Genomic DNA, 15,668 nt, shown 5'->3' with positions numbered 1-15,668 from the left:
TAATCACAATTCTCAGCGCGGTATTACCTCAGCGAATTATTATTCGGCGGTGCAAATGAAAATACCGCTAAATTTATTTGCAGTCGCAGTTACGCAGGAAGACACTTGATACAATTTAATGCGTCGCGGGGACAAACATATTTACACCATTGTGTTGGAGACCCGCTGCGCTGACGGGTGAAATCAAATTTCACACGGCAGCGATTAATTGTAAACAGATTCGCGAATACGATCGCATGACGTTCGTGTATCACGATTGTGAAGCGCGGCGCAATAATTTTTGGTACGATCGAGCATGCAATTGCGCGTCCCGTTTAAGCGTTCTCCAGTTTCCGCGCGCATATCCGATCGTTTACTCGCGACTGTTACGCGCGTCGCGTTCATTGCGACGGATTTATCATCGGTTCCGTAATAACGAAGCAGACAGCTCGTAAGGCACCGTCGCGTCTCGCTGGCGTCATCGCAACCCTCACGGGAGCAAGTGTCGCGAGCGACGGGCACGACTCGGTGTCAAGGGTTGCATTCTTTCATCGCTGACGCATAACGCCGGGAATTTCTGAGTTTGCACAGATAATACGGCGCGGCTACCTCAGATTACTTTTATCTGACCCATTCTTTATTTGCTTCCCTACATATTCGCGCAGCAACGTCGCAATAAGGGCCCGCGAGCGCACATTTTGCGCTAACTTTTTTTTTCCGACATATTAATATTTTCAAGGTATTCATAAATTATTATTAGTTTAAGTAACAGTTTCAATTTCTTTCAATGCACAGCGGCATGAACAAGGGTGCAGTCGTTCGTGCGATCAACGCGTTTATTCGTGATTTATTCACACCGCGGCTTACTTCATAATTTAACCTTATACTTTTAATTATGTATTCGAATTAGAAGGCAGGGTTGAATGAGGTTTGAACCGTTCGTTCGTGAGCCGCGCCGCCGATTCCGGCACGGAGCAGCTCGCTAAGGGGGTCGAAATGCAGCCTTAATTCTCAGGACTGACTCGGGCGTTTAATCGTCGTGATAAATTAATACCGGCGAGCACGCTCCCGCGCCTCCCACTTGATTTATTGCCCGTGGCCAAGCGTCGTGCGTGGCGTATGTGTGTGCACGTGTGTCGTATACGTATCTGCGCGGTTTACTCGTTAGAAACGTGATTCTCGAGCGACGTTAGGTTTCGTACGGTGAGTCAGTAGAGCTGACCGTTGCCCGAGACTCGAGGCTCCCATAAACATGTCGCGGCGCAATACAACCGGACAGGAGACACTGCGACGCGCGACGCAGCGACCCACATGCCAAAAGCGGGAAGAGGAATGGCACGAAACCGGCCAGCGGCGGGGCCGTCCTAACTGCAAAGTCGCATTTACGCCCTCAAAGAATGTGCGACGCGAACAGCTGATGTCCCTCGTATTATATTTCGCTAAAGCATTTGGCGAACAACTGTTACTTTCGAGCTAGACCTGTTCGGCTCGCGGTCATGAATTTTTTTTCTTTCAAACACACACAATATACGAATACAATACGAAAGAATATATAACGTGTCCTAATATCGGCAGTTTAAGAAAGAGTTTTTTTTTTTTTTTTTTTTATTATTTTGTAACGCAATTTTTTAATTGAAACATTACTTTGATAAATTACTATATGAGAAAAAGGGATACGTTGCGTTGCGTGACTGTATGCATTTACATTAACGCATTTATTAAGGGTTAAGGTTTAATTAAGCTCGGTCGGCCGACATTTATTATATCAACATGTTCACTCTTTAATTATCTAAAGCTAACAGCTGGAAAACTGCAGCGCTATTGATAATTACATAATATTGGCTCGAGCAATTAGGATATTAGGCGTGAGAAGGACTTACGAGACGGTACGAGACTTTCACTTTTTACGCGGTGCGTGGGAGACAAACGGCGGTTTTATAAAGCTTTAATTTAATTTGTGCGTGCCGGCATCTCGGTCCACTGTCGCGGGCTACAAATTTCCGAGCAACGTAACCGTCGCAATGACCCAGATCCCAAATGCGGGAAGAAGAAACCGTGCAACTTGGTAAAAAAAAAAAAAACAAACAAAATTTATTTTAAACTACTCACGGCGTACGAGCGCACTCGCTTCGTCATGGAATAATACGCAATCGTTACTTGAATTTTTATTTCGCTTATTCCTAGGGTGATATTTTTAATTAAAAGAAAATTTTCGATTAAAGCCTTGAAAAGTCTGTTATCAACTCTTCGTAAGTGTCTGCGTTTCGAAACTATCAGCTCTAAACTGACAACTCTAATACGTCAGCAGGTCTGGCGAACCCGAGCTTATACGCACGCACGTACGTACACGTGCGTGCGAACTAATGCATGCGCAAGCTTGTATGTTTAGGCACGAATATTCATATACGTATAATACACGTGCGTGGTGCCACGTACAAAGTGCACACGATTGATCATAACTCAGACGAGTTCTCGCGATCGAAGCGCACTATGAATAGTAGCTAATTGACCCAGTTGAACCCGAGTCGGTCGGCGCAAGGCACGATATAAATACCGATACCGATGCCGATGCCGCCCATCGAACACGTACGGGCATCCACGCGATTCACGTGCACACACGCGGCCGCACGTGCACACACATGCGGTCTAGCAAGGATATTACCGTGACCGGTCGTGTCCGGCCACGGAGAATCCCGTCGGCCGATCCTTCGTGGAATTCCAGCGACGCGACCGAATGTGGGTGTCGTGTCTGACGATCGGCGTGATAAATTAAGGACGTGATCCGATCGATCACATCGCCATTCTTGGCCCGATGCGCCGCCGGATAAATTTATCAAGTCACTCGCGGAATGAATTTTTGTATCTCGCGAACGACAACGGGTTGTCGTTAAAAAATTAATTTTTTTTTTTCTTAACCTTGGTAAAGAAGATAAACGTGAGAAATGAGGAAGAAGAGAAATAATGAAAGAAAATTTTAAATAATATTTCACAAAGACGAATGAATGTGTGCTAAATTTAATATACGTCGATAGTAACGTTGTTTTTTTTTTACAGCGACAAACAAATCGGTATTTGCCGACGGTCATCATTGTGTGCCGACTAGTGAAAGTTTACACGCTAATTGATTCGTCAGACAAGCACCGTGTACACGGTCAGCGAATTTCCCAGTAAAACGTGATTAGTTTGTAACTAGCATATCCAGGAAACGAATGCCGATCATTAACGTAAATCCGTCGATAGCGTCGTAAAATCTTTAGCGAACTATCTCGTTGCTAGGAAGTGCGCCCGATTAATGCCGAGGAAAGATATAAAGATACGCACAAATGAAACGTGTAATGAATCAAATCATACTTTATCGAATAACGTTGACACTAGCGTCATTCTATATTCTTGCCGATTTATTAGAATGCTAGGCTACTTGCTGTATCGTACTCTCGACATAAATTTTACACTTTCATATGGCGTTAAAAGCTCGATAAATTTTCCAACGAGAGTTTTTCCAACGACGTGTTTTACATTCGGTACAAGTATCAAATCACCCGTGAATAACGATGCGAGTCTAAGATGGAAATTGCAGTATTTTATAGATACTACATTGCACGTTTATCGTATTCGAGGTACAATATTGCGAAAAACTACTAGTTGCACGGTGTGAAGAAATGTTAACGATTGAAAAATACGGATGCGCGTTTAAGCGTTCCGAAGGAGAAGCGCAGTGTGTTACGTCGAAACATACGGCAGATAACTGGTTAATTTAGCCGCTATCAAGTAACATCAGGGACTGCACCAAGTCGTTAATCATCTTTACGCTTTAATAAGTGAAAATGAACGTTGCTGACATGCACGCACTTACATAGTTCCCACAGTAGACGGAATTTGTTTTAGTTATTAGACTTGTTTGCGAGAACCCTTAATGCCCGTAATGAAACGTAATGTCCGCAGTATTAGAGTAATGCTCTATCTTTCTTATCATTTTACACGAACAGATAAATGAAATAAAAGAATATTTTTAACACGGCAAACATTTTTTTGCCTAAAAAAAAAAAAAAAAAAGAAGTTTGATATCGTGAAACCATTCGCTGAGCTTATTCAGAGTCGTTCTACTTTTAGGATCAATTCTAGAATATCTGTTAAAGATTGTAGATTCAAGATCTAGTTCAGAAAATCTAGGCCAGTGTTACGCAAGTCGTGAAATCTTCCAAACTTATTCGAGAGATCACCGCGACATATTTACGAAGAAAGCTTGCAAGAGATGATATACAGAGGGTCAAAACCCACCGTCGAAAAAACGCGTCTATTTTTCTCTAGGAGTAAATCTGTTTATTATTATCACTGCTATTGCCGAAATTGAGAAGAAACTAACGCCGATGTTTCATTTTTAGAAATATATTATTGTTGTTACATTCACTTTTATTTTACAGTGAATCACGTAACTTTACAGAGAATCTAAAATAACTTTTTCATTGCAATTTTCACCGCGAACGCAAAAACTGTTCATTGTACGGCTTCAACTGACATCAATGTTAATAATAGAACTCGTGGTTTTATTTTTTTGAAGCCATGTTACATCGACATTTAACCGTTTTCGTGCGTAATAGTCAGATAGCTACAGAATTTAAAAGTTTTCATATTTTAACATTTCAATTGTTGTGTAATTTTTTCTTTTTTTTTCTATTTCTAGTTTCGTAGAAATATAATATAAAAAAATTTAAGAGCAATTGTAGATAAATATTTTAGATATCGTAAAATTTAATCAAACGCTATAATAATAATAAATTTCATATACGTACACTTAGAAGCAAATATCATATCTGCCTCTGTGTGTACGTGCGATTGAACGAATGTAAGTTTTGATTCATTCACGACGTGTATACCTGTGCGCTCTTAGCTCACGGCCTATTCTGAATTTTTTAACAAACGAACACGGCTGATACGAGTGTTTCGGATGTTACTTCGAATATCGTTAAGATATACTTTCTAATCGAGAAGATTTTCTAATCGGGAAATGTAAAACGAGCGTCGATAACCGTTTGGTTTTTGTGTTTCAGACTATCAGTTTCCGATTGACGTTTCCGGCGTAGCCAAGGACCACCCTTTCCTCGAGGCCGACTCGCTGCAGAGCCTTTTCCGCCGTTTGCACGCCCTTAATCGCTGCGCTAATATGAAACTCGACACGCATCACACGCACCACAGCACGAGCCACGGCAAAAGCGTGAGTACATGCTGAATTTACTCGATACGAAGCACGTACGGCGGGGCGTTGCGTAAACGCGCAAGCACGCGAAGATGCTGCGGGGCATTTCAATGAGAGTTTAATTAATCTCATTAAAATCACATCTACTTTCATTACCGTTGACTTTTTTTGCATTTCAAGTAATTCTCGTTTTAAAAAGGTCGCAAAGATGATTTCGGTTTTGCTACTTTAATGCCGTTTCTTTGATCCGATTCCTCTGATTTATCTTACCTCCGCAATTTTAACCTTTAAATGCTTCGTGACATTCCCGTCGAGTCATCTTTCGAGTATCCTCTTTAAAATTTTCCGATAGACGACGAGGTTTCGTGGAAACTTCAAGACGGAAATGTCAGATTAGGGCCAGGTCAGTTAGGGGAGACAAGGGTAGCTATTTAAATGTTTCTCAGAATTCTATGGTCACGGTGGGACATTCGAAATGTCACGTTTTACAAAAGTTTTCCTCTCAACGTTGCGCGTAGGTTTCCGTGTTATTATTTGTTTTATAATATCAGTCTGTTTTCCAATTAAATTTCTAACTAAAAGTTTGGATTAAAAAAAAAAAAAGTATGTAAAATAATTCAATTAAATTTATCTTGGCAAAAAGTTTATATACGACTGTACTGTATCAGCGCAATAAACATAAACCACATCTGATCTCATCGGTATTCCAGTTTGGTAATATATGACATATCGATATTTGAGCCACACATTGTGGCTTTTATGACACGTTCGCGCATATGGTCATTGCTATGCGCTGAACGAAAACATCCGTGCTATTCTAACGACTATCCGCTGAACAGTCGACAAACGAATGGAATAGCAATTAACGGTTGTCACGTGACGGGGATACATTCGCAGTTAATTACTTTCGAAAGCGTATACGTTGGAATACATGATCGAATGTATCGTAACGACGTGCGGCGATGAATAGCAATACACGCAACGATTTAAGATCTGTGAAATTTGTCATGTTATTTATTATTGCGACGATATTAATGGACGTTATCGCAAAAAACCCGCTTCCGCGTCTCTTAGTGCTTGCGAATTTTACTTCACGCGTACGTTACTAAGATCTCAAGTAGTGTGCGAGCGCCCGGCGTTACAATGACCCTGAATCATGTCGTTTCGATCATCGTGCACCAAGTGATGAATTAAATACGGTTGATTCGAAGCAAGCCCGACGAGTCTACGAGTTGGCAGCGATCGTAAAGATCAATCTGTGCGAATTACCGAGTGGGAGTGTTACTGTGCCGCTCTCTCGAGAGCCAGGAAGCGTCCACCGTAACTCTGGCGAAGCGCGCATCGCAAATCAGGGTTAAAAGCATTTCGACGACAGCCTAAATCAATTATACGATCCGACTCGGCTGACCGAGATCGCGCGGATCGATCGCGAAAGAAGAGTCGCTCGGATTTATACGCGCGTAGAAATGTATCGATGCCACAAAAGAGATGATATGCCGAATCGCTCGTATCTCTGCGGACGGTGCGTTTCGACATTGATTTGTGTAACGTATCACGTACCGATCTCGGTTTTGAGAAACGGTGAATAATGAATCGATCGGCCGGTCGCAATTCATCGATAAGCTCCTCGAGGTTTGCTCTATCGCGCGTGACGGACTGAAAGCCCCGGCTATTATCCGGTCGTCTGCGTGTCAATTTTTCTGTGGGAGAACATTAACTTTCGGTGGGACGCTCTCAGGTAACGAAGTGACTAATTCGTAACGTAATGTCGTAGGCACAAGTTAAATAATAATTTTCAAGCGCATTTTTTTATCTGGAGTTTCTGGACCAAACGTTATTTAGTATAAATTATTTTTTTCTCTTTTTTTATTTAAAGTAATCGCACTTTTAAAATGACTTATTTTGTTTTTAACATACTTTCTGGGTACGCTCGTATCACTTTCTCTAAAAATGCGTTCTTATTTTTTCATATACGTATGTATAACGTATCTCGTTAAGAAAGGCTTACTTTATATCATTGGAATCTATCGCAGTTGACGTAAAATAAAAAAAAAATTTTAGAATAATTGATAGACGATACCACGACAGTAAACATGATCGACGACTTTCATGCCCATAAAGAGCTTACGCACATGTGTGCGACGGCAGCAGCTGCGACAAGTAGCGAGCTTTTACCGGAACTCATGGCGTCTCGTTACGCACAGTTGTATGTTTAATAAATAGAAAATTTATCCGGCGACCGTGCGCAAAACGAATCGCAGAAAAAGCTGACGTGAGAATTTTTCAAGCAAATGTCCTTAGATGGGGAGAAAGCGCGGTTTACGCGTACGCGTTTGGTATGAGCGGATATGTGCGTAAAGCGTCTGGTCGCCACTGACGCGCGAAAGTCTCGCCAAATTTGTAGCCGCGGTGACTCGCAAGATGTTGCGAGGTCGATTAGACGACTGCCGGCTCGTCTCCTTTTTCGGCGAACGTATAATACGAAAATAATTAAATATAAATGTATATCGTACGTATATGAAAACTACCAAGGGCCGAAACGTTAAAAAGATAAAAAAAAAAATGTTTGAAAATTATAACGTAAGATTTTCAATATACCGACAGCTACGGTTCATTATGTATAATCGTTATACACTACGAATAAAATGTTGAAGAAGTATCTGTGAGATTAATCGGAATATATCAAGCAGAAAATACCACGGTGTGATATCACCGCGAAGAAAAGTGCCAAGTTCCTAAGGCAGTTTATTTCCTGCCTGTCTTACTATTTTGTTATCGCATTGACCTAGTTTGCACTCAAGGTCCATTGATCCTCGCGCGAGCCAGGTAATTTTATTCGCCTGTTTTAGACCTACTAAATTGCCCTCACCTTCGTCATACGGTTCAATATTACGCTTACATAGCCCACGTAACGCATTAGGTAAGATCAGTTTACAAATGCCAAAACAGGGTGCGACAGGCCGACATGGTGATGAGTTAGAATAATCCTTGGACCGTTTCATGATAATGAGAAATGCGGCAATTAACGTAATGTCTTTTTTTCTGCGGCGAGGAAAGAGTAAAAATATGAGAAGAAAAATTTAAAGATATTAAAGTTCTAAGTTATCTTTTTGCTTCTTTCTCTTATCTTTTTCTTATTTTTAGAAAATTTTAATAAATTAGACTATAAAAAAATTTCAGAAGATTTTACACAGCAGTAATGTATTATAATTGTAACATAAAAGAAAATCTTTGAAAGCAACGAGGTGAAACACGGAATTTAACATTTAACATCGAACGTAACACACATCGTAAATTAAATTCTTTAGTCAGACGGTGCTATAAATGAAATTTTGGCCCATGTCGACCTTGCACTCCGAATGGAAAGCATTGATCGACGTTTATGCATTTACCGAGTGAAAGCTAGTTCTCTGATGAGATGTGCACACGTGAGGTGTAATGATCCTCCTACCGAATCGAAGGTCTTACGAAAGCAAAAGGCGGAGCGGCACCCTCCGGCGTTGACGTTCCCGTGAAACGATTCTGCGAGCCACGGAACGTGCTTTGCGAAACGTACGATTGATCGATACAAGGAAGTGACACGTAACGTTGTCCGTGACTGAATGAACGAGTCGTGACGAGGTTCTTCTCGCTCCACAATAACGTAATCCGGCGTAGAATCATCGCGGCTGCACGATTACATGAACAGGCTCGTACGATTTTTGTACTTTCCTTTGGTCTTTATTCTGATAGACAAGCATACAATAATCTTCCACTTCGCGATGAAATATTTTCTCTCGTTCCTTTAGGTTATGAATGTAAAATCTAAATGAGAAAATTTCTTCAGCGTGAAACCTCTCGAAGGGAAAGATCAATATACTCCGAAATACCGCAGTGGCGTGACTTTGAATTTTCAAACGGTACTAGAATAGGTCGTGCTTACGTCAGTTCCACGGGATTAAACGCGAAAGGGCCTCCTCGCGGCCGAATCTTCGCGTGCGTAACGCACACATATGTGCGCATATAAATATACAGACGGGCAAGAGAAAGTAGGGGAATGACTGATGCGTTTTATAGGAATAATTTATACGCGAGCGTCGCGCGTAACTTAATTTGGTAAAGCGTGTATCGGCGGGCCACGTATATCCGTGTAAAAGAGTAGACATCTGGGACTTTCGCTGTCGGATACCTTTTCCTCTTTCGCCGGAGGACCAAGTCGTTTTCGTTCGATCCTCCCTATAATTGTTATTAATAAAAAGCTTTCACTCTCCGTACCGGCCGAAAATGAGATCTCTCGCGCGCCTCTCAATCCCTGTGTTTGTCGAATCAACGAAAGTGGCAATTTGCGGCAATTGGGTCGATTTAACAGCGGTCGTATTATCGTGCTTGATCGACCACGTTTTCGTGCCCTACTTTGATCTGGTTCTTGAAAATTGCTGCTTCTCTAAAGCGGTATGGAGCTACGCCGTTCGCACTGATGAAGCCAATAAATTGAGCCATTTAAAGGAAGGTTATTTTTAAGTTATTTATGCCCGTCGCATGCAAAGTTGGCGGTTAAAAAATAAACGTGGCTTAATAATAATCATAATTTTTACATTCAATATTAAATGAATGTTATAATATAAATTCTTTGTTTAATTAAATTTTAATATCGTACGTTATTATCTTTTAGCTGTTAATATATACGTATGCGTGAAATACACACATGTACACGCATAGATATTAGATATGAACGAAATTGCTAAACTTTTAGAAAGCACGGGAAATTAAATTGATTGCGAGCTTGTTAACTCGCGTTTACGGGAAGCACGAAAATTACAATCACGTTAAACGAGCGCACATTTATGCTGAACACGGATAGAACGAAGGAAGGGAAGAAATATGTACAAGTATCATCGGCGTTCCATCGTCGCGAATACAACGGGACAACAAGCGAGCTGAGAGATAATTATTTGCCGGTGGTAGCCGGCTTTTCCAACGATACACGTACTGTGATTACACGCATGTGCATCGCGCAAGCGAGAATATTCCGGACGAAAAAAGGGAGGCAGAGTCCAATCTACAGTGAGGGACTTCGCGGCCGACTCATTAATTAACAAACAAACCGATTAATTACCGAGCGGGGCAATCGTTAGAAAATACTATATTCGCCTATCTTACTTCTTTTTTTTTCTTTTTTGCAACTTTTTATATACTTTTTTCATTGTCTCGCAGTTTCTCCCCCAATTTTTTTTACTTTATATCATCGCAAATCACTTCTCCTCACGCGCGATACTCTTCCCGTTCTTTTTTCTTGCCAATTTTAGCTTCTTTCAACCGTACATGATTCTCTCATTTCACACCTGGTCTTTTATCCATTTCAAGTCTGGACTTCCTTCGCGTCCTCTCTCTTTTTCTTTTTCTCTGAACGCTTCTTCGTCAGTTTATCTTTTTTCTTACCGCCGTCTCGTTTTCTTTTCTGCTGGCTTATCTGTTCTTTTTACTTTTTACGTACAAACGCCCCTTTTCCGCCAAGTTTCCCCTTTTTCCTGCGCGACGACTTTTTCTTTCCTACCAACGTCATGGATACTCACGCATTCTGAACGCGTTCAGGAAGGGAAGGGGAGTGGTGGTACGTATAATTACATGTACGCACCCGGGTTGCCGGCGTCGACTTCGCCGGTGCGTAAAACCTGGAAACAGGTTCGGTACACGCAACCGTGGAGAACGCCGCGCTGGCAGACTGCGCGGCACGGTTTCACGTCGCACCTGCGTATCGCGGTCGTCACACCACTCGCAGGGCGCGGTGGTAATAATACCTCGGCATTTTTTTTAACGTTTACCTAACCGAGAATTGGCAGCGCTATAAAATTCATTCAGCCTGCATGCAGCCGATGATTTACGTATTAAAATAATTTAATTGACGTAATTTCGCGTAGACTCTTCGCGGTTTCTCCGAGATAAGAGCTCTCGTAATTTCAGTTTCGTAATTTCGTTCCGGAATCGTAACCAGGAATCGTAACGAGAAATCGTGAAGCCAAAAGGAAAAGTGTGTAACGCCACGTTCGTATCTTATGCCCGACCACATGTTCCCGGACCGAAGCGTTCCGATACTCTTGACGTGGACGAATAAATTCCGATCTTTTAAGACCCGCCTGACATTATACAATCATTCGCCCTGGAATAATAACGCTGGCATGCCGCGAATCACGAGCGAGTCGCGAGCGAACGGTTAACGACGAACGGCTCGAATTGTCCTACTATAGAGATAGGTGATTCATGGAGACTCTAAAGAGGTACCGGTATTTTCCCTCTGGCGTTTGAAGGGATATCGCGATCATTATCCATGGTTTTTCCAAGGCCCCTTCGCCTCTTTCTCCCCCGTAGCTTTGAGAAGCACCGCGGATTGTCGAGGAGGCGCGACGAAGCGACGACAACGATGCATCTCTTTTCTCGGCGCGAGCTGACAGGCGCAAACGACAGCCGACATTCCTCCGTCGATCGCGCAAACCGGTTGCCATAAATTCGCGCGAACGAATGCGACTTGCCCCGTTTCTACCGTCGATACCCGTATCGACGCGTATCGCCGCTTTTTCCCATAGCACAAGACGGCCGGTGCACCGTAAATTTTATGGATGCATTCGAACGTACGCGCGCGATGTTTGTTCGCAGCTCAATGTGCATAATACGTCTCATTAAGCATAAGTTCACGTTCGACGTTTGTGTTTTTAAGTTTCACCGTATACTTCCTCCTATCCCGTTTCTTTTAATCAATCTGCAGTCACCTCTTGCAACACCTTTTACTTAGAAATTATTTTTAATAATTTCTTGTGACCCTCTGATTATTTTTCAAATATTTTTAATATTATGTAAAAATTATGTTAAAAAGTTTTATATTATAAAAAAATCTAGCTCAGATTTTTTGACTAATAAAAATGTTCCGACAACGGCGTGCGACTTGTTCTTAACCAGGCTGATGTTAACAAGCTTCGCGTCTTTATCTCGCGCAAACTAATCCAGTTACAGTTTATACCGTAATTATTACTACGTGCCGCGTGAGAGGAAAGTACTACGCGCTGCGTAATTAGCGAGTCGGATTCGTTGGAACCCGCGCGGAAAGCGTGTCATTTCTTATGTGAACGCGGTCTTTACGCGTAGAAAGTATACATCCTCGGATGACGGCGAGGTCCGGCGATGATTATCCACCGAGCGGGATGTCGGTTCGTGGCGTGCGAGAGCTCCCTGACCTGGGGATCTCCTTATCGAGCGATCGAGCCGAGCGGGAACGGAGACAGGCGCGTTTCTAAGCGTGGCATACCGCAGAAATCGGGCGACAGGAAACGGTCATTAGCGCAAAATTAATGTCTGCTTGTCACGCTCGTGCATACGCGCATTTTCTATGCCGCACCGTTATAACGATCTGAGCGCGATCGTGCACCACCCGGACCTACTTTTTAATAGAGCACCAAGGCGCGCACCTGCATAATCGTCATTCTCACGCTCGCCGGAAGAACACCGAGTAAACTGTCTCAATTTTTAATCGCCCGCTGGTTTAGGTCGTAACGCGACCCGAACATAACGGAATCCGCGACGGATCTCTCCAAGAATTTTAGAGATATTAAATACATACTCGTTGTCGTACTTTATCCATAAATTATCGTTCGCCTCATTTGTATAATAACGTACTATTAATTAGCGTAACATATGTGTTATTATCTGTAACATAAAATTAAATAATCGTTATAATACAGCTTGAAAAATAAAATTTTATTAAGATCACATGATACTCTATCTCTGTTTTAAAAATTAAACGATACTTACTCAATCTTTTCGTTGCCACCTTCTTCTCACCTCGGGACATTAGGCGCCGTGCCGGATTCTCCTTGCACACAATCGGCTGCGGTCCATTCGTTACGTAGCGGCGATGAGAACACTCCAGGTTTGTTTCTGGATCTGGAACAGAAAAAAGATTGGGTTAGTTATTAACGAATCAATTGTGAATACACTATAAAAATGCAATTATTTTGCGCCGCGCGTACACTGAAAGGTAGGATTATTTCCCTGCTGAAAATTGTTATAGTAAATCAGTCTCTTTTTTTTTTTTTCTTTCTTTAATGTAGAAAAAGCAAGAGTAAATAAAGCGCGCGGTCTGTAATATCTAGTATAAATAAAAAAAAACAAATGATTCTACTTTCCAGACGCATTAAAAAATTATTTCCGACTCTATGGAACCGCATGCGATTTTTCGCACCGATGGGTGGCGGTCGCTGTTAAATCGCGATGCTTTATTTACAAGTGGTGCAGTTATCGCGGCGCGCAACCGCGAGCAGTTAACGCTCGCAACCGAGACCGAGAACCGGCATATTACCATAAATTTCCATCGAACCGTTCAGAAGTCAATTAGCGTAAGTCACACCGTGATGAAGACCGCGATACCTGTTGCAGTTGTTTAGATCGACCAACGACCGCGCGAGAAACCGTTGCGACATCGCGCCGTAACTTAATTGCAATCGAATGAATACACGTCGGATTAAAGACCACTACGTTCGAATATGAAGACAAAGATCGACGCCAATTTTAAAAAATACTGCATAAGGTCTTAAAAATATATTCTTTTCATTATTAAAAAAAAAAGAAATCAAGATTGCAAAAATGAATATCGCATTTTGCACTCACGAACTGTAGCGAACGTCTAATAAGCGACATTTTCGCAGTAATAAGTAACGATTAGAAAAACCGCAGCATTTTTTTTTTCCGGCTTTTATGTTTTTCCTCAGAAACGTTTACCCGCGCACATGTGAATCTCTTACGTGGACACGTCACGCGCGTTAAACAAGTGTCACGCATCGCTTCGAGCAAAGGGACGACGAGAGCGGGATGCTGCGAGATGATTTCTCTCTTGCGAGAGAGTCGAGAGAGAAGCGTCGAGAGAAACGGTCAACGGCCAGACAGCGCGGCGTCGTCGAAGCCTTGGCATGGTAACGAAGTCGTATACGCAAACGTAGAATCATTCAAATCTGCGTTCGGCTAATCCATCAATCTTTAGTCGTTTTGAATCAATCGCGAATTATTATAAACTCTGTTAAATTTTCGAAAAAGCCTGGGTGGTACATAGCAAATTATATGACTATGCTAATCAAAAACGAGCAACCTATTAAATTCAATTATATTTTTTTTTTTAGCAGCGAAATTAATACGCGTCGATTTAACTCCCACTCAAATGTCTCTGTTGCACCGGATGCAGCTGCATGCCATTTACACACGGTGTGCGCATCGGGAGAAACTCCTACGAGGTTTTCCAAGCGAGAATTATCGTTAAAACCGACGCTGTCCTAATACCACCTCGCGATCGGAATGATCGATCGACCAACTAGGCGAGCTGGTTCTCGCAAACGAGGATTTACTCACCGTTAGGGCACTCTATGAACGCTCGTTAGTTAATGATACCGGAAGTAAGGGACGATGGAGGTGACGATGGAAGTGGTTGGGATTAATGAGGCGTGACGGGAGTATCATCGCGCGATTTTCTTGCGAGGATTTGCATAAAGTCCCCATTGGAAAATGCACATTTATCACATCTATTTTGAGTACGAGATTTCTACAGATTTATAATTCTGTACATGTAGAAGCAACATGTTGGAAGCAATAAAAATTTTTTAACGACAAAATGTGTTTCAAATTAATATTGCTAAATATTTTATTTAGTTTTGCTTTCGAGAAATCTTGCATGCACGTTCTTAAATACGCGATTGTTGCACTCTACTCTGAAGATTTACTTATATTTTTATTTCTGTAACTCTTATCATCCATTTTACTTCTTTGGCGGCTAAAATTGGATGGGCGTCTCGTTAATGAAAATGACGCATAAATATCTTTGTGGCCTCTGCTTTGAGTGGCGGTTTTTTGACGTTAGGCTAATTGAATTTCGTGATATATGTCCCACACAATGACGGGCCATTCGTACTCGTTAGGCCATTGCAAATCGAGTGTCACTGATCGCGACAAGCCACAAGCTTCTATACAGCGGTCGTACGGCCCAAATTTAGAACCACCATAGAACGATGACCTAGATTTCCGAATGTTTTCGCTCGCTCTGGGTGGTACGCGATAAAAATTCCCTCCTCGGCTGCCGTTGCATGTATCGAATTTTTAAACTTAGACTTGGGCTTTTTCAGACGGCGCAAAATAGATATGAGGAAAACTCGATACGAATCTCCAACGTTTTCCTGGATTTATTTATAAAGGGAACGATATTAGATCTTTTTTTAAGAATCGATTGCGCGGATGTTGTTTAGGATGAAATATTATTGATGTAGCGTATCTCTTCGCGCTCTACATTGGCCGTTGCAGTTTTTGAGAAATAAACGCGAACAAACGGCGCTGGTAAAAAGTAACCGCACTCCTTGCGGGTATTGTCGATTCCGCGAGTTAAAATTCTCGATTCGAAAGTATGTTATCGTACTTGCGAACGAGCCGACGGCAGAAGAAGTAGAGGAGACCGACATTCCATGGATTTCCGTTGATCGCAGCGGCTGCA

At 42.1% G+C, this 15,668-nt stretch overlaps 1 protein-coding gene across 1 annotated transcript in view; it reads left to right on the top strand.

Moving 5' to 3' along the window:
- Cv-c (crossveinless c) overlaps positions 1–15,668 on the top strand; it is a 169,152-nt gene that overhangs the window by 142,491 nt on the left and 10,993 nt on the right. Inside the window, exon 10 of the mRNA XM_070656351.1 lies at positions 5,028–5,191. Within this exon, the coding sequence (XP_070512452.1) occupies positions 5,028–5,191 (164 nt within the window). The remainder of the gene's footprint in view (positions 1–5,027; positions 5,192–15,668) is intronic.

This window comes from Cardiocondyla obscurior, linkage group LG05, assembly GCF_019399895.1.
Source record: "Cardiocondyla obscurior isolate alpha-2009 linkage group LG05, Cobs3.1, whole genome shotgun sequence".
Taxonomy (NCBI): Eukaryota; Metazoa; Arthropoda; class Insecta; order Hymenoptera; family Formicidae; genus Cardiocondyla; species Cardiocondyla obscurior.
Note: the sequence above shows the minus strand (reverse complement) of the source record. Positions and strands in the feature narration are given on the sequence as shown.